The sequence below is a fragment of the Colossoma macropomum genome, unplaced genomic scaffold (assembly GCF_904425465.1).
Source record: "Colossoma macropomum unplaced genomic scaffold, Colossoma_macropomum, whole genome shotgun sequence".
Classification (NCBI taxonomy): domain Eukaryota; kingdom Metazoa; phylum Chordata; class Actinopteri; order Characiformes; family Serrasalmidae; genus Colossoma; species Colossoma macropomum.
Window position 1 is genome coordinate 16,535,034 of NW_023494785.1, and position 27,151 is coordinate 16,562,184.

A 27,151-nucleotide genomic window follows, 5' to 3' on the forward strand; every position below is an offset into this window, starting at 1 on the left:
TAAACAAAGAAGAAATGATGCTTTATTGTGCATAATTCTTCTGTAATGAAAAAAGGTTTTCTTTTGATTTGAAATGACAGCAGGTCTGTGAGGTAATAACCTTGTTAACAACAACAAAAAAACAGACATCAGTAATTACATTACAATAACAGTCTTAACCATAATTAAACATTGTGATAACAGACACATAATGCTATAGCTTTAATTATTTAGAAAACAATTTAGTGAATCATTCTGGTAACTAAGGTGTTTAGTCTGCTGATTAGATCTGAAGTTCAGCACCTGCTTCTCAATAACTGCTGAAAAGCAGTGCAGGTTCTGCCGGCAGACCGAGATTAGGCTCTACTCAGTATCCTGAGAGAACAGATGTAGAGAAACATAGCCATGAGAGCAAGGGCACTGTGTAGAAAATCTCAGAAAACAACTACACATGGTATACCTTTCTAGCACATCTGCAGCCTAAACTCAGCTCAGACTGAACTCAACATCCCAGAATGCACCGTGCTATAAGTCGCCTCCCTCCAGAGGCCTGAGTTTGTGGAAGATAAAAACAGCAGTCCTAAATAGGCTCTTCATCACTCTCTCTCTCTTCACTTGTCTCTCGTTTGGGCTCAGGATGGAGGGATGACAGAGGTATGGAAGGAGAGGAGCGGGTGGGAGGCGATGGCAGCTGGCCCTCGGAGGAACTGCCTGCATCTTTGCTGTTGTTGCCTGTGGTGACTTTGCACTCTGTTTCTTTGGCCGGGGCCAATCTGGACTCTGTGTCATCTTTCACATCCATCTTTCCTCCTTCACTCCACAGCTCCCTGTCTCGAGTGGGTGAAGAGGGCGCAGAAGGTGTGTGGGGGCGCTTTTTGGCTTTGCGATTAGCATCTCTGAAACTGGCCAGAGGGGGGCGCAGTCGCACACCGCTGCGAGTCGAACCCTCAATTGCCTTCTGGAGCTGAGAGAGAGAGAAGTTACCCTCACTTATACACTGACTGGCCACTTCATTAAGTACACCTCCTTGTTTCTACACTCGGCCATTTTATCTGCTCCACTGACAAATGCACTTTGTACTTCTACAATAACAGACTGTAGTCCATCTGCTTTGGTTAGCTCCCTTTTATCCTGTTTACAATGGTAAGGACCCCAACAGAACCACCCCAGAACAGGTATTATTTGGGTGGTGGATCATTCAGCAGCAATGTTTAAAAACTCCCAGCATATATATATATTTTTCAAATGTGTCAAATTGAAATCAGGTGCACTAGAGAATATGTTCGAAGAACCCGTCTTATTCAAAGATGTCTGGTCTGGTTTCCTCTTTGTTATTGGAGTTTGGGTTATCATCATGCCTAGATCAAAACAGCTCTCTAAAGCCTTCAGAAAGAAGGTTGTAGATGCCTATTAGTCTGGGAAGGAGTTTAAGAAAATATTCAAAATATTAGAAATCAATCATTCCACTGTCCAGAAGATCATCTACAAGTAGAGAATATTTAAATACACTGCCAACATGTTCAGGCAAATTTTGCTGACTGAAAAACGCTATAATAAGTCTTTAAGAGACCCCAAATTTTATCACAGGATCTGCAAGAAGTGGGCAAATTTCTTCCAGCAGATGCCAGAAACTGGTAGACAGTTATAGGAAACCCCTATGTAAAGATGTTTCTGTCAAAAGGGGCAATACCAGTTACTGAAGCCAGGGGTGTACTTACTTTTTAACAGAAAAAAGACATCTCAGATAATTTATTTTAAAATAATTGATTGAAAAGACAAATTTCCTTTGTAATTTGTTCTATTACATAACATTTATCAGTGCAAACTGGTCAGCTGATGACCAAATACTGATATGCCCACATATGTCAAAAAAAATGTCATTACTTTTTTATATGACTGTATAGGGTAAATGGACAAAGATAGAAGGTAGGTGTACTTAATGTAGTGGTTGGTCAGTGTATGTGTACACAAACATACAGTATGAATTCAAAATACTCAGTCAAATCACTAAAAAAACATCAAACTTAAAATTACATAAACTACAAACAAGCATGTCTCCAAAAGTAAGAAAAGAGACTAAGACAGATGTGAAAGACATGAAAGAGACTCACCTCTTTAAGGGCAACAACCCCCACTAGTTTACCTATGCTGGTGACATACGCATGACTAAGACCCAACAGAGAAAAGAGAGTATGTGTCTGAAAGAGAGAGAGAGAGAGAGAGAGAGAGAGAGAGAGAGAGAGAGAGAGAGAGAGAGAGAGAGAATACAAATAAAATATTACAAAAACACTGAATAAAGGGGACCTCTCACTCTGTACATTTTGGTATCTTCCCTCGTCTAGAGTACCTGATTCAACTAATTTTCTAGTTAACAGGCCTTTCGTGTGCTAAGTCAGGTGTGTTAGAGGAGGGAAAACAGAAAAATGTGTAGAGAATGCTTCGATAGACAATAAGACAGGGTTACATGACCTACAAGACTAACATCTTCTGTTACTTTTACTATCTTTAAAGGGCAGTTCCTTAGAATTCCCAAAAATCTGATGAAATGAAAACAAAATCATTCAGAGTGCTGTGATGTGAAATGATTCACTGCAGAGAAACATAAAGACTAAGATCCCATTTAATAACCTAGAAGCATTAAACTCTTCAGATGTCAGGTTCCTGTCACCACCATTGTATTCTGACAAGGCAAGTTTCTGTAAAATGGAATATTTCACATCAAAACACTCTGAATTTGGAAAGTCGATGAAATTACCGTTGAACTATATGTATTGGTTTTGGCATTATATATGCTTGTAAATATTTGTATTTCAGCCTGCAACACTGAGTGGTTCAGAAGACAACAGCTACCTTATGCAGTGATGTTCGTTCCACCAGCTGAAATGGGGAGGGATCAATGCGAATCTGATCAATGTCAATAGGCTTATCCATCTCACCCTCCTCCCAAGCTTTGATCTGCACAGGCCAATCAGAAGTGGCATCAGTGGTGATATCACAATAACTGGTTGTAATATGCAGAAAGCAGATAAAGTTGTTTAGAGTATTTAAGCTGAATTCAACTTCAGTCTGGTTACCTCGTCTGGAGTCATGTTTTCTGTTAGAGGAGGGGGCAAGGGGTCCTATGGAAAAATCCAGTGAAAAGATGTTAGGTTTTATGGGGAGAAGGAGAGAGAAATAGAGAGAGAGAGAAAAAATGCACATTTGTAGGGTTGCTTCATAATTCACACTAAAAATAAGCACTTCAATTTTTCATTCTGCTTTGAAGCTATAAGTATTCTGTACAGAGTGCCTGATGCCATCTGCTGGTATGAACTGCTTACTCAGAGAAATGGTGCTCCAGTGGCCTAGAAATGCTGCTAACGCCAAAATATGGCAGAGGTGGTGCTGAATATGCAGCAAAAGAAAGTAGGGGAATTTGTCTCCACCTAGTGTTAGCACAGAAGGCCATAGTGATCACTTCAAGCAAATGAAGGAAAAGTATGCAGCCGAAGAAAAAGTCGTCCAAAATAGGCCACCGCTTGATGGCACTACCACTTGATGGCACCAGCGTCCCAGATGCTATCATCCTTTAAAGGGTTTTACTCAGAGCTGTTTGTAACCAGGCCAATTATGCAGTCATTTTGCTGACACAGCTTTACTTCCCTTATTAATCCTTTACTTGCATGTATGACACCCACCTGTGACTCTGCCTGCTCTGAAGAGGACGAGGTGGAGAACAGGCGACGAAGGGCACTCCTCATGGACTTTAGGGTACCTATGATGATTCACAGCATCAGTCCAGTCTTTTTTTTTGTTAACGTCTTAGGCTCTAAAGAACCCCAGTTTCTCCTGACCACTCTATACGACTCAGACTGGTGTAGCATAGGTAAGAATAACATGCTTCTGCATGATGATCAGTCAGACCAGTCAGACTAGTATAATGTCAACACTTACGAGAAGGAAAAAGCCAGCAGTGCTTTTGGAAGTAAGTACTACTGACTGGTTTGATTATTTGGAAGAATCTTTGGCACATGTGTAACCATGTAACTGGCTGCTGTTTCTTTTTCCTCATAAATATAATAACTCTGTAAATGAGCAATATTAAAATCCCTGGTCTTGAGCCAAACTCACCAGATGCTTTGTGATTGGTGGAGTCCTCTTCAGATTTAGAAAAGGCCAATGGGCCATTCGGCTCCTCAGAGACTGTATTACTCTGCAAATCATTTTTAAATCAGAACAAAAAAAAAAATCAGTTAATTCTCATCATAGATCATAACTCATTTGAAGCAAAGATGCCTGCACAAAGAAGATGAAAACACATCTTACATATCCTGATCTACATGAAAGCCTTCATGTCAAAACCTTGCAACTCCATTTTTATTAAACATTCTACATTAATGTTCATTACATTTTATAAAGGTTTTTTTTTCTGTAAAGTTACCATTTTGGAGATAGGAAGTTTTCTTATGACAAAGAAAATGTACTTAATTTATAGTTAGTAACTGCAGACTGTAAGTAGAAGGGGAAATTTTGTGAACAAACTAAGCTAGCTTAACAAAACACCATTGCTATGAAATCCTAAGTGGTTGCGAAGGTATTGCTAGGCCATTGCTATATTAACCCTATGCGGTTGCTATGTGGTAGTATAAATGTGAGACTGTATGTAATGTCTATGAGGGGCAGTGCAAGATATGTGCTTTATTATTTAATATTTATGGCAGCTAAGATGTGTTTTCAACATTCTGCCATTTATCATCTGTGAGAAAAAACAATGTATGTGAACAGATGCTGTATGAAAACCTAAGTACACTATTCCTAAATAGGCTCTAAGATCACGCAAAGTTTTGTGGCTCTAGCTTGAAATCTACAACCCATGAAAAGAATACCAAACAACTAGACTGTAGCTAGACTGTAGACTGTAGGATGAGCAGCTCCTCTGTGAATCCATTTTGGCCTCACCTTCTCTTTGTTCTCCTCTTGTTCTTCTTCATCTATAAATGTGAAGCACTCCCAGCTGACTTTTGACCCTGGACTGGGTAAACCTGGACCTTGATTATAAACCCGCCTCTCTGCCGACAGCCACCAGTCACACGCAGCTTGGAGTTCACATCTCTCAATAGAGCCCAATAAGATCATTGACTCTGTGGACAGAAACATGATTGGAATCTACTAAATATAAATGTTATGTTTAACATTAGCAATATTTTTAGATAAATATACACAAATTAAGCAAAATGGTGCAATGAGCACAAAAGTTCATTGTAGAGCACTGGCCTGTAAAGCAATAGGGTCTACTGGGATATTATCTTTTGGACAGGTGTCCTTTAATGAAAGACAAAAGTTGCCCTTTGACTGACACTGCCTGCTCTAAAATGTTCTACAGCTGCTGGTTCTGTTCTTTCCCAAGAATGTCCTGATTTCTCATTAGATGTTTTTGAAATGTGTAGAATATCAAAAAGTACAGAAGCAACTCTAAAGACGAAGGACATACACCTTTAGAATCCACAAGCGGGAAGGTTTTGAGAGTGGTGGACTGCAGGAGGTGATCAAGCTCACGGTAGGTGGACTGAGGAGACAGGAACTTCACCTTCCTCACCATGATGTCCTCCACAAAGATATTATACTTGCTGAGAGAGGTCAGAGGACAGAAAGGTCAGACGAAACACATTCTTATTATTACAATTAAACAATCAGTTTGATTGGAATTGACCAATCCCTTTCAACCTAATTAGAAATTATAGTCCATAACTTGGTTTCTGTCAAAATGTGCACATTTATATTTAAACAATAAAATATATATCTTTCCTAACAGTTTGCCGTTTCACATAATTGAAATAATTTCTAAACTAAATTCACTTTACTACAGACAACACTTTATTTTGAAAGTCCACTGTAGATTTTTTTTTAATGCTCACTTTGTCTTTAGGCAACATTCAAATACATATTTATTAAATTAAACTTAACATAAGAAATTCAATTAAATGCAACCATTAGCCTAAACATAACTCTAACCTTGACTTCAACCCCCAACCTAAACTTAATCCTAAACCTATCCCTGTTGATAATCAACAGAGTTTGTTAACAATTTGAGCAACTGAGAAAAGCATCTGAGGTCTGAGCATGGACAGGTCAGTGTGGTGCTTGTCAGTGCAGGTTCCGCCTGCAGTCTCTGGTGTGTTACCTTATGTGTCCAAAGCCAAGCTCAGGCAGGTAGGGAAGCTTTTTGACCTGGATGATGGAGTCATAGAGAGAGGGCTGCAGGCCCTGTGCCACCATGTTAGCTAAGATCACTGCCACCATCATGGGCAGGATGTGAGAGATCTGGCCTGTCAGCTCAAAACAAATCACTGCAGTGGACACTGTGTGTGTGACTGCGCCAGTCATAGCTGCTGCACCTATACAGGTTCACACGTAAAAACACAATCATAAAAACACAAAGATTTTAAGATGAAAATAACCACACACTGAAAGGTTGTAACACATACAGTGAAATGAGAAGATTTCAGACAGAAAAAGGTTTGCTAACCGATCACAGCGTAACCTCCAGGAAGGATTCGGTAAATGATGCCATCAAAAAGAATTCCATTAGGGAAGAGAGTGGCCATGATTTCACCCACCAGCCGGCCAAATGCAGCTCCTACGGTAGAATTCAATGGCAACAGTGGCATTAAAGCATGCATGACATCAACATGTGGTCAGTATAGGTGTGTAACCATACACTTTTACCATACTTCTCATCCAATTACAGTAGTTTCTAAACTCTATGTCTTCCATCAAGCAAAAGAAAAACTAGGTAAAATTCAACGATAAGATTAAACAGATAAAATTCAGAGAAATTCAGTGAGTTAAGAAATGATGTTGCTGAGAAATGTGTCATTTAGACACGCTATCCTGATCATCTGGTGGGTGTTGCTGTCTTTGTTTCATTCATAAAGCTGAAAAACTTTTGGAATTAAGGGGAAGACCAAACTCACAGCTCAGTGGCAAACAATTAACCAGCAGAATTATGCTAGCTCTAAGGTTAGCTGCATCTGAGTTACTGGATTTGCTAAAAATCAATATAATATGATGTCTAACAATAGACAGTGCTAAAGAAAAATGATCAGATAGCTAGATACATTTCTTAATTTTGCTGCCGAGAGTTCGCTTGATAACTCAGTCAGATTAAACAGCGCTCACATATGTGATTAAATCACTGTGTGTAAAGATAAGTATTAATGCACTCATATAAATACTATTGCTTGCTAAAAGACTTGTGTAAAAGATGACAAGTCCTCTTTAGCAGTGTTGGCTTCACCATTCGCTCATCTGAAAGGATATCTTCCAACCTTTAAAACCTCCTTCTTCTTAGACATGAAAACCTTCTGCATTACATCAAGTAGCCTTGACGTTAATGTAAACGCATTTTTTGGAATCTTTTTTTTTGTATGATTTAAATTGGCCAACATTTATATTATGCCAGTTCTCAAACATGTATGTCTGCACTAAACATTTTGTAAAGGCAGTTTATTTTGGAATGAAAAATTTCAAATGTTCTCATCTGTGTACTTCTAAATTCTCCTTTGTACTACTGAACTGTTTAGTCTGTGAGTGCTACATAAGTGTCCTACCTAGTAGTCTGAGCTGAAGATTTGACAGATGTAGCAGCAGTAACTAAGGGAGGGGGACTTGACATAATTGTGCTAACAATCAGTTTGATTAGTTTCAAGATACTGAGTATACATTGTTTTTTATTCAGAGTAAGCAGTATTCTCACAATATTTTGAACAAAATTTGAATCAAGAAAATTGGTTACTGTATTCATGTTATAACCCAACCTGTTAATGAGGCTAGTGCTGGAAGTGTATCATATAGCATTGACTGTGTTGGTGTCACCAGTGTGACTTTGCACTGTTACATTATTCCATCGCAATGTATTGTTACACTCGTAATTCAGTAGCATTAAATATATTCAGGACTCTGTAAACTTCCAGGACTCAAATCAATCATCATTGTTTTAAAAACTAAAACTTATATGAAGATAGCACATCATATTAAGACACAGACCCAGTATAAAGACAGGCATGAAGGCACCAGAAGGGATAGGCATCGTCGTAGATACTGCAGACATCCAAAACTGAGTCACAGAGACATATAGAGACAGAAAAGCAGTGAGAACAAGATTAGCATTCTGATGCAGTAATTAGTAAAAATATGACCTGGTGTGTAAGTCAATAAGGGATCATCTGAAAGCCTCCTCAGGCAAACAAAATAAATCTCACATCTAAATAAACTGTAATACCATCTGTTCTATAATTTGTTGCCAGGGTCACATGTTAGCAAAGATGTGTAGAGCTCAGATTCAGCTGTGCCTATATTAAGAGCTATTTTAAAACTGCAGGGCCATATATGTGTCTCAGAGTAAAAGTGCTGTTCTGCTTTTCCTATAATAAATGTGCATGAGTGCATACCTTCATGATGAAAAACAGGAGGAGGATGATGAAGACGCTGACTTGTGGATGAAGCCACGCGGCAGAGCGTCCCAGGCCGGGAGGTGAAGCAGAGCCCCAGATCTTCGTCCAGGTGAAATTATCAAACAGAGAGTTGATACACTCCCTTGGCATCAGCTATAAACCGGAAAGGGGGAGGCAAAAAGGCGGGTCACCAAAATCCATATATTTTACATCTCTAATTTTGACAGCAAAATCCCTGCATTTTAATCTAATTCTGTAATTAGAGATGTAACAATATGGAATTTCTGGACTAATAATGATGAGTGATTCTTAATAACTGTTGTGGCTGGTACAAATACAGATAAAGTTTTGTTTTTTGGGATTTTAAAACAATTTTCAAAAATTCATATAAATCGTATACAAAGAACAGGTTAAATGCCTGAAAATGAATCGTTGAATAATTCCAAATACCTCTCACATAGTTAAATCAGACATGACACTTATTATAAACATTTACATATCTGTACCAATTATTTACACATATTTATATATTATCCAACCTTCAATCTTCCATGTGTGGGGCTGTGGTGCTGTCCACTATGCTATGCATTGAAAAGAATCACTGCATGCCCAAGGACAAATGGGGCACCAAGTAATTGTTTGTAATTATTGGCTATAATTCCAAAATTGGACTGATAATAATAATTTCAATTTATCATTTATCAATGACTAATACTGGCCACCTACTGGCTACCATGCAATGGCAGGTAAAGGCTGTTACATACAGTCATTCAGCATTTGAAAAAGTGATGGCAAAAAGTACTCAGCTGAAAATACCATCTAAGAGTACGAATTCACTAAAGCTTCTCAGTAAAATACAGTGAGCACATACCTCACCAGCCATGAACTGGCCAAAGCCTGGAGGAAACGTGAAGGTGGCAACAATCAGCGTCACCACAGCAGGATAAATCAACCGGCTAAAATAATGCAGTATTTAGAAAATATACAGATGAATGACACAGATGAAAAAACACCAAATAAATATGTAACAATTAAGTATAATGACTGCAAATGAATGATAGTACTGTGCCAAAGTCAGACCATTTATTTAATTTCCACTCAAAGCGGCCAAGTACAAGCTATATTTTTAACAAAAAATCACACAGAAGCCTCAACAACACACAGACGTATACATTCACACCATCTCCAATTGGCCTGACTTAATGTGTTTGGACTGTGGGAGGAAAGCCACACAGACACGAGGAGAACATGCAAACCCCACACAGAAAGCATCCTGGTCACCAGGCCGGGGAATCGAACCCAGGCCCTTCTTGAGGCGACAGCGCCACACACTACACCACCCACAAATAAATATAATTTCAAATTTTTCAGTATTTAGTGTGCCCACCTTTTGTTTTCAGGAGGAATATTTTTCTGCAGGAATATTTTTCTAGACCTCCAAAAATGGTTGCATTCTATGCTTCTCTCAAGTAATCCCAGACACATTCAGTGATGGTGAGGTGGTAGTCAGTACATTGTGCTGAGAACACCAGCAGCTTATTTGTTTTCCTTTTTTCTCAGTAACTGTTTCTAGACATCCTTTCAGACTCATGTGTCAAGTTGTCTTCTCACAGTGGAAGGATGTACAGAAACACCTTTTTAGACCTGAAGTAAAAATGGCTTGATTTTCTCACAAAGTTGAAAGCTTTGAGTACTGTTTATCTGATGGTGACAGTTTTGTTGGTCTACCAGGTCTTGAACGGTTACTAAGAGATCCATTTTCTCTGTATCTTGTTAAATTTTTTGAACTCCAGTTTTGGGAACTCCTCTTTTTTCACAAATTATTCTTTTGACATTCCCCTTCCTTATGCAAGTAAATGATCCTCTAATCTTCTACTTAAATATTTTCTGAAAAAGAATAATTTGTACTTAACGACCATTCTGACTGGAAATAAAATAAACAAAGCGTGGTCTCTGACTTTTGCACAGTACTATGATATTACAGATATGTTAGAAATAGTTATATGTAATTTGGAAAGGAGTACTGCACATGTGTAAGAAATGGCCTCGTACTGTTTTGTGAGGAAACGGGTGAGTGCTGTTGGTCTCCTCATGAACAAAACAACCTGCCTGTTCAGATACACAAAAAAAGCTCCCAGAAATCCACACGAGATCCTAAAAGATAAAAAAAAAACAGGACTGTTCTGAGAGATTTTACAACACATGCACACCCACACACACACACACATGCACACACATGCACACACACAGTTCCTCTCTTACATCAAAAGTCCCTGCAGCACTATCCATTATAATTCATAAGACACTGAACTGGATGTACGCATTCTCTGTATAACTTGAACTGAACAGTTCTGCATGTGTACGACACACACCCAATGACAGCAAATGCTGGCAGCTCCTGCAGGTCAAAGGGAAACTCCATGCGGAAGTTTGTGCGAAACAGAGCTGTAATAGTGACTGTGGGAAAAGAGAAAACAGCAAATCTCACCATCAAATAAAACTATTCATCCCCTCACTGAACTGTGAATAATGCACATACAATGAGATTAGCAGTAGTGTTTATATTGCCCTGGTAAAACAGTTTGGTGTGTCTGTTTGTGTGTCCAACCGGAGTCTTTGTTCCACACGGAGAGGACTCTGAATATAAAGGCACTGAAGGTGGCTGCAAAGTATCCTCGCCAGTAATTCCTCACCGCAAAATATGTGGACGTGACCTCAATACTGAACAACACGCCTGCAGGGGAGAGGCGCAGAGAGAGAGAGAGAGAGAGGAGAGAGAGAGAGAGAGAGAGAGAGTTGCAGAGGTGGGTAGCATTGTGAGAAATGCAGATGCAGTGAGTAAAAGAAGAATGAGAGAGAAATGAGAGCGAGAGAGGGAGAGAAAAAGAATCAGAGAGTGTGAGTGAGAGAGGAAAGATAAGGAGAAAAAGAGAATGAGGGAGAGAATGAGAGAGAGAGAGATCCAAGCTGTTTTAGAAGACAAGAATGACTCATGTAATGATGGTTACTAAATGTATTTTCATTTGGCTCTTGCCCGTAGCACACGTTTTGTCTGTGACTTGATTACAGAACAACTCAAATGTAAAATGACTGGGGGAATGGATTTGCTTTATACAGTGAGAAAGGAGAGGAAAAATGTTAAGAGAAAGATAAACAGAGGGAGGGAAAAAGGGTATTTTACCTCCAAGAGGAGTGCCGAAACAGCAGCCGACCCCTACAGCACACCCCACTGTCAGAATATCAGTGTAACCATAGGGGTTCTACTGAGAGAGAGAGAGAGAGAGAGAGAGAGAGAGAGAGAGAGAGATGGGGGGGGGTGTTATGGAGAAGTGAAGGAGAAGATGGGTGATAGAGAGGAAAGATGGAAGAGAGGGCACGGAGATGAAGGGATGCATGAGGATCAGGAGTGACAGAGAGGCCGTTGTGTGGGTGGAAGCAGAAGAATAGAGATAAAAGAGAAGCAAGAAGAAAGGGAGGGGAGGGAGGGAGAGAGAGAGAGCGAGAGAGAGAAAGAGAGAGAGAGAAAGAGAGAGACAGACAGAGAGTTGGGATGAAAGGAGAGAATAAAAGGAATGAGGGAAGAGGGGAACAGTGGGGAAACAAACGAGTGAAGTGAATATATCATACCAGAGAGCCGAGCACAGTATTTCAACAGGTTAGGAGCAAAAGCAGGGTGGCAAGAACCCAACACCAACTCTGCACATAGCAAGGTTTATACAGCACAACTCCCACCAGCTTTACATTAGCTGTCCATAATAACCAAGTCTCCATGGGTGTATTTACATACCTGAGGCCAGTACGCAATAAAATATACTAGTATGCCATTATATTGCACTCTGGTAGCACTTACACATTTTGAGAATACAAAGGTATAGTATGATAGCATGAATAAGAGGTGTAATGTAGGATTTCTCAGTAAAGCTGGATAACACAAATGTGTTCATAAATTTTAAGTGTAGAAAGTTTTTATAGTATTTGCCAAACTTTTTCTCATATTCTGTCAGCTGTTAATTAAAATACATGCTCGGAGGAAACCATCTGTACTCTACAACTGCTACAAACTTTGTAAATGTGAGGAAAAACAAATGATGTGGACCATCAACATCCAACCAATTAGGATAACAAGGCTTATCTATTTGCCTGTCAATGTTTGACATGCACTGGCAATGAGAAGCCACATCCCCTTTAGCATATGCTTATAAGCTTATACAGCAATATATAACATAACAATAGAGCAGTATTTACTGTAGAAACTTCTACTTTATAGCAGGCTTTTTATCCAAATAACACCAACAATCCAGTAATCCAAAGGTTTCCTTTAATTAGCTGTAAATGAGGTTTTATATGAGTTTTCTATTATTGCCAGGCTAACACTGCTGTAATTTGACTGACCCAGACTGGTTTTAATAATTTTACTAGTTAGTAAAAACTAGCAGTTCTAGCTTAACCCCCTAAAACCCCAGGTTTATTACATACTAGGGCTTAGTATTCAGTACTTTAGGACTTGGTGACACTTTGAGTGGACCTTTTCAGATAAATCAAACACTCAATAGACCCTCAGTAACATGTCAAAAATATGTAAGGGTTAGGATTAGGTTTTGGGTTGAGGTTGAGGTTAGGGTCAGGATTAGGGCCAGGGTTAGTGTTAGGTTTTGGGTAAGGTTGGGTAAGGTTAGGTTTTGTGTAATGAACGTAACATATAAAATAAAGCCTAACTCTAATGATTTACCTGTTAGCCTAAGGGTTGTTAACAGGGCTGCATTCTTACATAGGGTCATATTTGGCATTTTTCCAGTTCTTTTATTTCATATGCATGAAAATTGTGACCAACTTGTGACTGCAAACACGTATACATTAAAGAGCTCCTGCTTTTTTCCTCCTTTCCAGGCTATACCACAGTACCCTACTTTATAATATTGCTGAGTGCACACAAATTTATTTTACAGTACAGGAAACTCAGAGCCTACATAGAAATCAAATTGTTGATAGATTCAGAATCTTTCAAGATAGAATTAGGACGCATCTTAGAATTTATTATTTTTTGCACCTCCATTAACTAACTAGCTCTTGTGTTAGCTAAAGTTAGCAAGCTAACTTAGCTGTGCTGATGTATGTAGCATCAGTTGTGATAATTGTTTACAGCTAAAGTTAACACAAGCATGCTTGCATTCCAGTTTACACAGCACACATGCTTGTGTTTCGGGAATTAGCCTTCCGATGAAATAGCAGAGGGAGGGGCATATTTGAAATAGTTTCTCCTGTCAAACAGGTCTGACTTCCGGCTTAAGTTATCTGCCTAACCGAGAAATCCTGCTTTGTGACATACCTTCCCTGACCTGATTTCTCTGTAAACATTGTTATTAGGGACACCCAACATGAAGCTGGATCCAAAAGCAGAGTGAGATGGAGGATATGAAGGAATATTTATCTATTATTCTCTCTCTGTTTCTCTGTAGAGAGAGTGCATTTACTATACATAAGATACAGTGTGCACTGACTAAAACAGATGTTACTTGCCTCCCACAGGGGCAGCGAAACAGGTGCCCACTCCCACCGCACACGCACACACCAGTAGGTCCTGAATATGGGCGCTATTCTGGGCGGGGTTAAGAAAACAGCGCAGAGACACACGCGCACACACACATACACGCACACACACAATCAAAGGAGGGAAGACAGTTAATACTCATGCCAGACAATACTATTAATACAGAGAGACAAAAACACAGACACAAAGACAAGTAGGGGGAGAGAAAATGTGAGGCAGTGTAAAGAGAGAGAGACACAGAGGTAGGAATGGAGATAGAAACAGAAGGAAAGACAGGAAGAAAAAATGGATTCAATAAGAAATAAACGATTGCTAGAATGCTTAAAAGAACATTAGATGAACGGAAAGACTTGGATAGACAAGTTGTCACATAGATACTCGGTGTTATGGCAAAGTAAGTACAATACTATCATTACCCTTAACTGATGATCTGAGGCCAGTTTTGACTCTGGTACACTAGTGGAGCAATGACTTACATAGTAAAAGCAGAGAGTCAATCTGATCCTAGATCAGCATTAAGGGCTACTATTACTCTGTGAGCCAGCATGTACATGCTGATGTAAAAGGCTCATGCCAGAGCAGCCCTGTTCTCAGCCACAAGCACATACCGCCACTGAGGGGCTGGTGGCAGTTTTACCTCATACACCCCAGTGAAGATGGACAAGACTCTGCTCAGCACAGCAGCACAGATACTGGCAATGTGGACGAAAGGGCCCTGTGAATTGCAAAAAGATACAATCAGCCATTCTTACTAACATTCTTAGTACAAAACAATTTAAATAAAGAATAAGTGCACTAGTGTTTGCAGCTAATGTTTATAAACTACACTGGGTGAAGAAACTGTCAGAGCAAAGCTGAATAATCTTACTGATAGGAGTGAATCATTTATCAGTGTCTGATATATTACTTGCCGATAAAAAGGGAATTTGAATGATTATTAAGGATGCACCACTATGGGTATATGGACCAACGTCAATATCCAATAATGTTCATCTACATATATGCCGATCTACTGATGCTGGTTTTTAAATTGTAGAAATTGGAAAGGTTAGCAGGTTAGCTGAGAACATTTATTTTTATAGGGTTACAAATGCATTAGCACAGCACAGTAGCTGCACTTCATATATGTACATGAACTAGGTGCACACTTGTTTGTGGTTATTGGTATCCCTATCGACCACAACAAGGAATGACAGCCAAGAAATTCCATACTGATGCATTACTGCTTACAATATGACACTATAACAGAGAAACAGAGAGGGAGAGCAAGGAAATGTTTAGAGGAGGAGAGAACATTCACCTCTTTTCCTAGAGGCATGCCACTGCCCAGACTAGCGGTCAGACCGATGACTTTTGCCACAAAAGCTTTGAGAGTCAAATACTCCTTCAGCACCACCCCTCGCAGAATGGTCTTCAGCTCTGGGATACCAGAGCCTGAAGGAGAGGAACATGAGGAAGAAAAGAGAAACAACAAGGAAGAGGAATGTGAACAGGGGACAGAGAGAAAAACCTGACCGATTAATGTGAGCATTGTGATCTTTTTTAAAGACATACAGAAAGTCATCTCAGGAAGAAGTACATAAATAACAGGCCTACAGCATTAATTTAGATATAAGCAATTAAAAGAAAGCACTGTGTAAAAAAGAGAGCAGTGAAAAGGAGCCACAAAACAGTGAGGTAAGGGATGGATTTAAAGAGGACATATCATGATCCCCCCTCCATACAATAAATCAGCAAAAAACAATGCGCATATATATAGGAAAAAATAAAAGAAAAAATGAAAGACAGGAATGAGAAAAGAGTGAGGATAAGGTAGAGAAAGAGTGTGTGGAGATACTGTATGGTATGTGGAAAGATGAGGTAGTGGGTTGCAAGCTTCCATTTGTAATAAAGGAACAGATAGAAGGAGCACACACCTATAGCTTGTGGGGCAACCAGGTGGCAGAAGAGAGAGGAGAACACTATGAGTATTATGGGATAGGTGACCCAGGCCAAATATTGGAGCGGCACATTCCCTTTCAGCTCCGCATATATCCATTTATATGCTGAGAAAGGAGAGACAGAGGTTAAGTCTGAGCAACTTTCTTAAATGCAGCTCAAGTAGCTTTTAGGAGATCAAGGTTGGCAGATACCTTGCAGGCTCTTAGCACTAGCGTAGTCCATACTCCAGCTGACCAGAGCCATAGTGAGGCCAAGCAGCACCAGGAACAGCCAGTCCTCCCCAAGCTTCGTCACTATATACCTCTGAATCCGCCCAAGGCAGTCTGCATAATAATCACCCACACCAACAAGCACTCGTGTTAAGATGATGCTGGCAATATATATCACCTTGTATAAAGTTGGGCTTAAACCGATAGTTTGGTATAAAATCAAATTTAAAGAATTTTCCTCTCACTCTAAATATATAAAAGTTAATCAGCAAAAAAAACTTTGCATCTTTAGTTTTGCACCTGAGTGAGGAGGCGAAATTAGGAGAAATTAAAGTTTACACTGTTATTTACCAAAATGGACAAAAAGGATAAACAAAGTTTAGGCTTCCACATGGGAGCCTATGCTGATTACAGCTATGCAATGTACATTGGTGTAATTTTTAAATAAATGAGTTTCATTCAAAAATGCAGTGTATCCATTTTTAACAATTTTGGATATTTTGGATAGAGCAAGTTATTAAAAAGAATAACAGCTGACATATAATGGAAACCAATACATGTTTTCTTCATAATATAGTATTGGTATTTCTTTTGTAAAGCCCACTCCCAACAATGTATATTGTGGAAAAAAAGAACACTGAATCCAAAGATGTCCTCGCTTACTGACTCCATTTGAGGAAGATAAAAGTTGTGTAAATTAGATTTTTCAAGAAACTATTACTTTAAATAAACTGCGTGCTAACAGAGCAGTCTACTTGGTTTGAAAACTGCATCAGCAGTCCTTTTAGCCCAGACCAGTTTCACCTACAGTTGAGATTAAGATTTCTAAATATCCACCTTGGCATTTAGAATGGGGGCGGGGCTTCTTTACTGAGGAGGAGTGGCTGAACCCTGAGGTCACGGTTCCCGTTTCCAAGGAGACATGATGTGCCCTACCGAAACCTCTCCTGGTTCCCTGGGCACTGGCAGCATGTTTCTTTGATTGCCTCTCAGTGAGCAGGCGTGTTGCTTCCCGTCTGGCAAAATTACCCAGCTGCTCCCTGTACTCTCCATACAGCTGAGAAAGAGAGAGAGAGAGAGAGAGAGAGGGACATAATAAAGAGAAATTAAAGAGAAGACAAAACAAAGAAATTAAGTGAATGTGAACCTGTTTATTAATAAACTCAAACAAATATACAACAGATAGTACAATAACAAGTTGTGCAAAACAAAAAATGTACAGTGATTGAATCCAATCCAAACACAACTTCCAAAGCCATAAAGTTCCAGTACGCCTATCATTAAAACCTGTCATTGCTCTTTTCTCCATTGACCTCAAAACAGTGTACAGCAATGTGGTCAAATGACTGCCATTGGCATTAGTTCAAAAGATCACAATGATGATAAGAAAACGAAACGCATAGCCTCTTAATTGCAGTGTTTTTTCAAAGTAGCACGGTTACATGCATTATTCAGCTGACACTGGACTGAGCCACAATGTAAACAAAAGTTTTTAATACTAAAGTAGGGGCTGAATCTCAAATGGCTCCCTGCTCCCTACATAGTGCACTACATAGGAATTTAAATACAGTGAATAATATACCTAAAATATATCTATACTCCATAAATAGTGTGCTACTTGGCAGCAGCTAGAATTTCAAAACTTACATAGCACACTATTTAGGGAGTACAGAGTCGTTAGAGATTCAGCCTGGTTCTGAGGCTAACATTACTTAAGGCAGATCTGACTGAAGTCATTCAAGTGACATTCTTTAGCCTTTTATATTGTTGGTTCACATTGAATCACATTGTATGTACTTTAATTTAAGCCTCTGATGTTAATGATGCAGTTGTTTAGCATTTTTGCTATCTTTTATCCTGTTAGCGTGCTGACCAGCTTAGTTGTAGTTAAGAAAATAAGTAGTCAGCTCTTCAGTTTAAACAAAAACAGATTCTTACTTTATCAGTCCAAGCAAGCAGCATTAGAGTCAAAGATGATTCCATTAACGGCACAAGAGTTCAGTTGTTGTGATACCATCATAGGTGTGTGTACATTGTGTATTTGACAAAGGCTTCAATTTTTTTTTTATTTTAAATCTGAACAACCCCAGCCGTGCACTGGAATTCCAGCACAGTACCAGATAATTTTAAGCCGTGTGCGTGCTTGCAGGTAGTTTCAGGACACAGGTTCGTTTACATTAATGACAGATTTAAATCACTTACCTACTCGAATGTGAACCATTGCTTGATAAAGCTCAGATCTGAGCTAAGAATCCTCAAGCAATGAGGCTTATAATGTGAATGCAGTCTTAGAAAAACTAGCATACCAAAAGTAAGGCCATGAACATGTTTATGATTACTTGTGCAATTATGACACTTCCTTTCACAAGACATTTAAAAAAGCAAAACAAAAACTTTTTCCCCCTGATATGCGACCCCTTTGCATGAAAGCAATAATTTCAAAACCTCTTTCAAATCCACAGAAATTCCTTGATCACCTACTGCAGTCTACTAATCTGCAGTTCAGCCTGTAGACCTAATACACCAGACTAGACAGAATTTGATGACTAGACTGATGAGCCTCATAAAATAAGTTAATAAAATTGATGTTTTGAGAAGTTACTTATCTTCCATTAAGCTTCAGTATGCAAATGTACAAACTAATGTTTTATCTATTATTTTTCCCGAAGCAGTGTGCACACCAAACATCCTGATGTATAATTTACACAGACATTTCACATTCAAAACCACTTTCTCCTTCATCTAAATAATTTCCTAATTTGTTTTCAAAATAATTTTCTCAGTGTAATGATGCTGAGTAGTTTCACCCACCTCGTGTGCAGCTGTTCTTTTGGGCATTCTTTACAGAAACAGCACCAAAACTAACAACAGCGACCCTTACGTTTATTTGTACATTTATCTTACACTCTCTCCCTCCCTCTCTCTCTCTCTCTCTCTCATACACACACACACACACCCACACACAAACACAGTAAGAGAGCTCATTAACATCACACAGTTAAAAAGAGTCAGTAGACAGTAGTAACTTTGATAAAACCACACATGAAAACTCATTAAATTAATGCTCCTACAAAAACAATGACATTTTGCCTCAGGATAAACGTAAACACATCCGTAAGAGAGAAAGGTATTCAAGAGTGAGTGCCGTGCGTACGTGGGTGTGTGTGAATGTGAGACCAAGGTTGACTCACTCATTCTCTCTTTAATTTTGCCTGTTGATTTGTTCACACCATTGGAGGTCAGAGTGGTAATTTATTGACCTTCGGACAGTGTGAGAGAAACGTTCTCCGAGACCAGAACAAAACTTAGCTCATTTTGTCCTCATGAAGTCTAATGGCCTTCATGGTTCGGAATCACATTCAGTTCTCATGTTGCATCTGATGCTCCTTTAAAAGATGCAGTGGTACTGATTCTCAGCTATGGAAATTGATTAAAAATAGCAAAATAGTAACTTTACAGGAGAAAGCAAAAACAATCTTATCAATATAAGATAATGTAAAGAGGCAACTTTTAATGTAAGATAATTTAAAGTGGCAACAAAATTAGTAAAACTATTCAATACTTTATATAACCTAGGAAGGAGACTTTGCATTCAAGCTTTAAAGAGTGAACCAAGAATATATCTCTGTGCTCTTACTAAGTTTCTGCCTATATTCCTTTTAACTGAACAATTCAGTTTTTCATGCATGAGTATTTCATCCTCATGAACATATGGAACAAAATAATCAACGTCCGAGGTATTAAAGCATTTCTATTGACCCATACATCATTTATTTTACACAATGTAAAGGATGCTGTGTTCCAATGAAGCATAAAGATAAAAAATCTGAGAAAATTGAGATTTCTTTTGGACAGTAACAATAATGTCAAATTATTATAGTGTTTGCATTTTTCAAAATCTGCATTGTAAATAAAAGTAGATAACTAATATTTTAAAGAGAAACTGACACCTCTATCAATTTATGTCTTGATGATTGCACTTAATTTTAATAAGCTATAGCAAAAGACATGACAATGTCAATTTATTTGTAGTGATTCTATGAATGATACAGCACATTTAATTCATTTAATATTTGTATTCTTGTTATTATTATTATTATTAAAGGAACAATAATTTAAACTAATAGCTTCTATTCAACAACTAACCAGAATGTGCAAATGATTACTGCACATAAAACAGATCAGGTGTGGCTGTAACTCTGCCAAGCTGCAAAATTCATTGCCAGATGAATACTAATGCTAGCTAGCAAACAAAAAATCATTGATGAACTCTGTGTCTTTATGATAAAAATCTAACTAAATAATCATCTTTGGGCCCAAAGGTCTAACTTTTACTTCCAAAAAAATCCTCTCAAAACCAAATGAACTGAGAGAGATCATAGCGATTCAGTAAATGTGTTGAGATTAGATAAGGTCTGATTAGATCAGGAAATATTTTACCCTGGGGGCTTCTTCTCCAATTTATCCCACCGTAAGAGAGATCTTAAAGCACTGTTGCAGTTTTACCACCACCTCACCACTCCACTAGTTCATACCAGAGTTTAAGGTTAAGGTTACTCTGGTGTATTGTCTGTAGTCTATACTTTTTGTCTGACATTTAAAATCCTTGTGCTGAATCACTGAGATGTGTGTACAGTAATTCAAGGCTAGGTCATTTTCCAACTATAGAGGGCCAAAACAACCTTTTAAGATGCAGAAGCCAAACTGTGTGGTGCTCAGCTTGACACTGATGACACAGCATAAGCCACTGACACAGGTACCACACCTGTACCATCTCCATTTTAGCCCTGACTTACCTTGAACATGTTTATTTACTGAATGCCTTGGGTGACATTTTGGCATGCGGCGTCAAAACTGACAATAAAAATGTTCTGTGTCTTGTCTTACCAGTTCTACCTCGGTAGAGGTTAGTTTAAAACATTCTCATAAAGCCCATGTGCAAAAAAGCATACAATTCCAAAAATTCATCTTTGTAGTAAATAACAATGCATTAACTCCAGTCTTACATTCATAAACTGATGAAATGAAGAGAATGATGAAAGACTGAAGCTGAAGTTATCACATCAGAAGTTATGTCAGATATTAGCATACAGTGCACACTAGTAGAGGAAGGTAGAAGAAAACTGAAAAATAACATCCTCAAATGTTTGTCTGTAAGAAAAGGTTAGAAGGGACAGACTGGAAGGAAAGGAGAGAGAAGGGAGAGAGAGCTGTTAACAGACATAAGAAGTGAAGGGCACCCTGACTTTCAGAGTTAATTAAAAACATAATAATGACGGATTCCTCTGTGTGTGTGTGTGTGTGTGTGTGTGTGTGTACCTGCATGAGTCATAATGATACAATCTGACCCGGGTACTGACAGACAGATCCGGAGATCCGGACAGGTATACACACACACATACACACACATAAATACATACACTCACAACACAAAAACACACAACAATGGCAATCTTAACGAGTCCATATTATAGAAAACTGAATTTGCCTTACTTTTTTTTTTTAAATAAAAGAGTTTGATGTAGTATGTAAACACTGGTAAAGTTAAAAAAAAAAAAATCACTCCCCAGATCATGCAGTGCAACTATGCTGCAAAAAACAGCCCATTTTGTGCTCACTATCTTTTGATAATAAACTCAGTTACATATATCCACCTATTCAGCCTACAGCAGTTTAGCCCCATCTGCTCACACTGAAGTTATAAGGGGAGTTCCAGCTCAGCCTGCTTTTTGAATGAGGCACAATCCAGAGCAGCCAATCAGAATAGAGCCCATTTACATATTTCAGTCTTATATGCATTGTAACAAAAAATGCCTCCTTTTTTTTAAAGAGAGGCTGAAAAATGTTAATGTAAAAATGGACTGCTTTTGCTACATAAAACCATACAAGCCTTATTAGTGGACATGAGGTGAAAAAATGGCCAGAACACATAGGATACCTTTGAAATTGCTCAAGAGCTTCCTACATACAGACATCCACTCCATCATATAAACCTTTCAGTTTCTGTGAAATAAATGTAACTAATTCTTACTTCCACACAGCCTAGAAGAGCTCAATAATATTTGATCAAACACAGAAGGTTATTCTCACGCACCAGAGAAAAAGGCCTTACTGATTTGTCATTGGTATGTGCTCTAAGCAGATTAATCATCATGAGCAGCAAGTGTGACATCCTTAAACATTCATGGTATGACAGTCTCTCAGTAAGGCAACTCTATTATTAGTTTTATAACAAGTTCTGCATAAACATGAGAATGTATAGAGAGCAGAAGTACAGTGACAAAAAAATAATATATTTAATTCAGAGGTCTTAAAAACAGACTAATTTTGTATGCAAATTATATATATTATTTTCAATATTACTCAATATTTTATAAAGTTCAGGAGCTACGATAGGATATAATGCAGTTCACAGATAATATTAATTAAAGTGATTTTTTGCATACAAATACATGGCATTGAACTAGTAACAACATAACTACACTGCGGCTGCAATATAAATCGGTACATCACATTAACCAAACCAATTTCAATCTGAGACAACAAATATTCTTTGATTCTTACCAGAATTTAATCAAAATTTGTTACCGTTTCATAGGTGTTAATATGCTCCCTGATCATCCTCTCCGCTCCTTTTATTTGCTGTCGTGCACCTTTACCCCTCGAACACTGTCACTTCACTGTCAGAAAGCATTCAGGTATAGGTGACTATACCTGCCTGCCATGTGACGGGGAGAGGCATACTGTATGCACTGTCAGATAACTACACTACCCATAAGGCGCTGGTTATTAATCCAGTGCATGTGTGGCTGACAGTGTGCTGTCAGCAGCCCCTAATACACAGTTCCACAAAGCTGGTTCATCTAGCATTTAAGAAACAGCTCAAACTCTTGGGCTGGTTCACTTCGGTCGCCAGCATTTTGAACCTGAAATAGATTAAATTATATTTTTACCGAATGACATTCAAAGCTATAAACAACATGTAACAGTAAAAAAAAAAAATTAGAATCCTTCAACAATTCACTTAAAATCATATCTTTTATAAATGGAGGCCTTAATTTGACAAGACATATAGTGGTATGCTAAATGTTTGGGTTCCCCTGGTCATATGACGCAGATAAAGGTATCTTTCTTTTCTGCTTCTCTGACAGGGTTTATTCCTCCAATTTCAAACCCATGGTGACTTCCAAAGTCAACATGTGTGTGACCTCTTAACAATACATTATTTACCACAGATTAGAATTTATTCTAATAGATATTATTCCAATAGATAAGTCTCCACTGAAAAAACTAGGACTAGGACTGAATGGTTTGGGGAAAATCTCTAACAGTGATTATTTTGACCAATATTGCGATTGCAATTTCAATGTGATTATTTTCTACAAATTTAGCTCCCCACCTTTTTCCCCCTCAAGAAGACCAGCACTTCATTTTTTCAGGCTTGACACTTCAAAGCTGAATGTAGTGTGTCAGACAGCCAGTTTGTGAGTTCTGTATTTTTAGGTTACATTTGTCTTGTTAAGATAATATTCAAGAGTAAAACTAAAACTGTGGTGCTTGCGATTTAAAAACTGCAATCTCTAAAGTGGCGATTTCAATAAACAAAATCCAAAAATCACTCAGCCCTATCTAGGACTAAAGATTACTTGAATCTAGCAAACCAAAAGTCACTTAGTATTGGCCTAATAAGAGTATGCAAGACTTAACAGTGAAGAATTCCCAGTGACAAAGGAATTTAGCCCAAAACTAATTTAGCCCAAAGTTTAATCTGTGTCCAGCAAACCATATTTGAACATAAAGGGATCAGACGTACGTCCATATGCATAGTTCTTATGCATATATGCTCTGCATATATGCAGAGCTAATTAGCAGTTTCACAATTGTTTGGGAGCCTCAAAAAGATAAAGCAGAGCAGCACTGCTGATAATAAAGAGATCAACACGCTTGCTCACAAAGCCTATAAATAGAGTTGTGGATAGTGCTTAACGCCTATACACCTATTGGAGCCACATGGATCTCCTACGTTTGTATGTGTGCGGGTGTAAAAAAAATAAATAAATGAAGGATACTCTGGTGTCAGACCTTCTTATTGACTGAACAAAGAGAGAGAGGGAGCACAGTAGGCTGAAAGAGGTATGGGAGTATAATCTGTGTGTCCTGCCTGTGCAAAACCAAGAGGGGAAAGCCGAGCAAGTGACAGAAAGAAGGGGAGGGCAGGAAAGAATTGACACCTTCCTGCCACTACTTTTCACTTTCTCACCAATGCCAGACACACATCTCCGTCTTCCAATCTTCAGTCCACTCTCTTCCCCATCTATTCTTTTTCCATTGCTTCCCCAGCAACCCAGTAAAAAATGATGGCAGCTCCACTGGTGGCAGAACAGCACTCAGAGAGCAAGAGCCATGATGCGTGGTGTAATTGATAAGGTGGAGCCCATGTGTTCCTCAGCCTGTGCTGAAGAGAACTGGCAGATGTATATTTAACCTGTATGCTCGGGTTTCTGCTAGCATATTGCCAAACAGATGTGGGCTGCATGTTACGGTCAACACATATGGCTGTGCGTAATACAGAACTAAACTAATACACCGGATGGATCAATTACACGTCTGTTGTCCGTAAAAGAATTTATGATGCCTTTAAAAAGTTTAAAAATATCTGATTCTGCTGAAAAAAATGAATCAGTCAACAGCAGCTTGGAGTAAAAGGTTTTAAACAAACATAAATGCTAGAAATGCTTTAACCAGCGTTAATTTAGAAATTACTAGAATTAGAATTATTACAGTAGAATTAAACAATCAAACTAGAATTTAAATGAAACAGTGCTTATCTCAGAGTTCATTGTTTTAGTAGGAAATACCAGCTGGGAACAAAGAAAAAAAAGTGATCTGCCAACTGAATAGTTTTAAAATAATAAAAATAGTCATCCGCAACTCAATGATATATTAAAGTAAAAGTTGGAAAGTAGAATGCAAGTTAACACATGTACTCACTTTGGGTCAGTGTGATAGCATGCAAACCTGGCAGCAACAGGCACCACGAGAAATGCCTTGTAATGACCGGAGAACTGTTCCAACCATGCCCAACAGGGCACCGCCACAGGTCCTAACCGTCTCCCAGCTACCATTTGTGCTTTCAGCAAGCTCTCAACATGTCACCACTAAGAATAGAATGGAAAATCGATTAAAGTTTAAGCTATAGGAGATAAACACTTTGAGCGCCATTATTCAAAAGGAGTTATTTTTGGCAGATAAGACCTTTCATATTGTTATAGTTCAGGCTGCTCATCTCAGCATGAGCCCTATGCACAGCAAATCAAGTACCTGAGCACAATGCAACAGAAAAAAGAGTGAGAGAGAGACAGTGAAACAGACAGAGAGAGAGAGACTGACCAGGGTCTGTTGATATCTCAGAGCTTTCCTTTGCGACGTATCAGCAGCCATCGACAAGCTCGCACTGAGCCAAAAATAAACGTACACACCGTCCTGCTCCTGTATTGCAGTGCCTGAAACACACACACACACACACACACACACACACACACACACACACACACAAATGGCAATACATACACAGTTGTTTGCCTGCGATACAGTACCTACAACACACAAACACACAGAAATAACTATGCATTTCACACTCATGTTACGGAGCTTGCACCACACAAATCGTTTAAGCAAAATGACACAAACGCACTGTCAGAAAGATATATGAAATACATTATCTTTTACTTGCTTCCATAAAACAAAATAATGAATTTGAGGGACAATGTCACAGAACGTACGTTCACGCACTCTTGTAATCAGGGCAATAACCTCAAATAAATCAGCTCACAATGCTGGGTACCTCAGCCCTGGAGACATTTGGACTACAAGTCCAGTCTTTTGGAAGCAGATCAAAGGCCTAGACACCAAGGAAACTAATAAAAGGTGGAAGCAACCATAGCAACATGGTTAACCACAGGCAGATGAGAGGTAAGTGACAGAAATTCAGTTTAGGAGAGAAAGAAAAAGACAGGTGCTGCAGAGAAACTGAAAGACAGTAAAAGAAAGCAAAAACAGGCCAGATGAGCAAAGTCAAGTCAAAGTTAACTTTATTGTCTCTCCTTCTCACCACAGATGTGTTGAGTGAGGAACAAAATATATTTACTCCAGGACACAGTGCTACATTTAACACAGGAGAGCAAAGCCACATGTGCATTTCCACAATAAAGCAGCAACAAAGAAAGAAAAGAGCTGAAGAGACAGCCGAGTGAGTCAGTAACACAGACATGAGTACAAAATCAGACACAGCGAGCGCCTGTGTGTGCCTGTGTGTGTTAAAAGTGATGATGCAGGCCCGCATTTCTTTTCTTAGCCCCGGCGTGTGGCTAATAGCTGCCCTCGTCTGCCTTTAATGCCAGCTTCCCCCGGCAGTACGCCGGCCCACCGGCCTGCCCATCCGTCCGTCCGCCCGGCTGCCCGTGCCCCTCCACCCCTCCCGCCTGGATTTCCGTTTTGCTTCCTCCCTTTTCCCTCCAGGCCCACACGTTTCTGAGAGGATACTGCCTACCCATACGGCGCCCCTGTAACATGATAAGGCTGTGTGTGCATGTCTGTGTGTGGGGGGGAAGTCTCAGCAACTTTCACCTCATCAGAGACGAGGAAGCTGATACACACTGCTCTCAAATCAAAGCACACACACACTTTAAATACAACTCGCATCTTAAAACCGATCCAGTCACAACTCTGATTAACGATGCGGTAAACAGGTGACCCCCCCCGCCGCCAAAATCTGCTTCACTACAATGTCACTGAACAAACCCCCACATGAAACACTTTACAATAAGACTACTCTTATAAAGGGTTCATTACTCCTTTAGGTGATAAACACTAAAGGAGTGCACTAATAACATAAAGCAGCAAAAATGTTGCTTGCCAAATAGTGAGCCTACTTTCATCTATAACGTTAAGCTCAATCAGTCAGTTTTAAACTTGTCATTTCTTTCAGTTATTCACATATTCATCAGATCTCAACAGTTCACTTTTGCCCTTTTTATTTGTGT

The 27,151-nt window shown here is 38.9% G+C and overlaps 1 protein-coding gene across 6 annotated transcripts; it reads right to left on the bottom strand.

The window, feature by feature from the left end:
- clcn1b (chloride channel, voltage-sensitive 1b) lies at positions 1-25,640 on the bottom strand. Of its 6 annotated transcripts, XM_036584780.1 has the most exons (24): positions 25,500-25,580; positions 25,101-25,267; positions 16,947-17,166; positions 16,092-16,223; positions 15,876-16,004; positions 15,260-15,393; positions 14,597-14,674; positions 11,593-11,671; positions 11,020-11,145; positions 10,784-10,868; positions 10,464-10,565; positions 9,283-9,367; positions 8,409-8,564; positions 8,005-8,074; positions 6,485-6,595; positions 6,140-6,353; positions 5,452-5,585; positions 4,918-5,099; positions 4,090-4,171; positions 3,657-3,733; positions 3,054-3,098; positions 2,830-2,934; positions 2,091-2,177; positions 1-943 (listed from the first exon to the last, which is right to left on the bottom strand). In XM_036584780.1, exons 4-24 carry the CDS (start codon positions 16,141-16,143, stop codon positions 560-562), a joined length of 2,517 nt encoding a protein of 838 aa, XP_036440673.1. In that variant the 5' UTR covers positions 16,144-16,223; positions 16,947-17,166; positions 25,101-25,267; positions 25,500-25,580; the 3' UTR covers positions 1-559. The 6 variants fall into 6 exon arrangements, with proteins under 6 accessions (XP_036440673.1, XP_036440639.1, XP_036440646.1 ...); XM_036584746.1 differs by lacking the exon at positions 25,101-25,267 and having other exon boundaries at positions 25,500-25,640; XM_036584753.1 differs by lacking the exons at positions 11,593-11,671; positions 25,101-25,267 and adding an exon at positions 13,929-14,007 and having other exon boundaries at positions 25,500-25,640.
- Between the last annotated feature and the right edge of the window lie 1,511 nt (positions 25,641-27,151).

Coding starts and splice junctions, on each gene's coding strand:
- clcn1b (XM_036584746.1), bottom strand. CDS start 25,550: ATGGCTGCTGATACGTCGCAAAGGAAAGCTCTGAGATATCAACAGACC. Junction 15,394..15,875: donor GGTTGCCCCACAAGCTATAG/GTGTGTGCTCCT, acceptor CCTCTCCTTCAG/GCTCTGGTATCCCAGAGCTG. Junction 10,869..11,019: donor CGTGTGGAACAAAGACTCCG/GTTGGACACACA, acceptor CTTTTCCCACAG/TCACTATTACAGCTCTGTTT.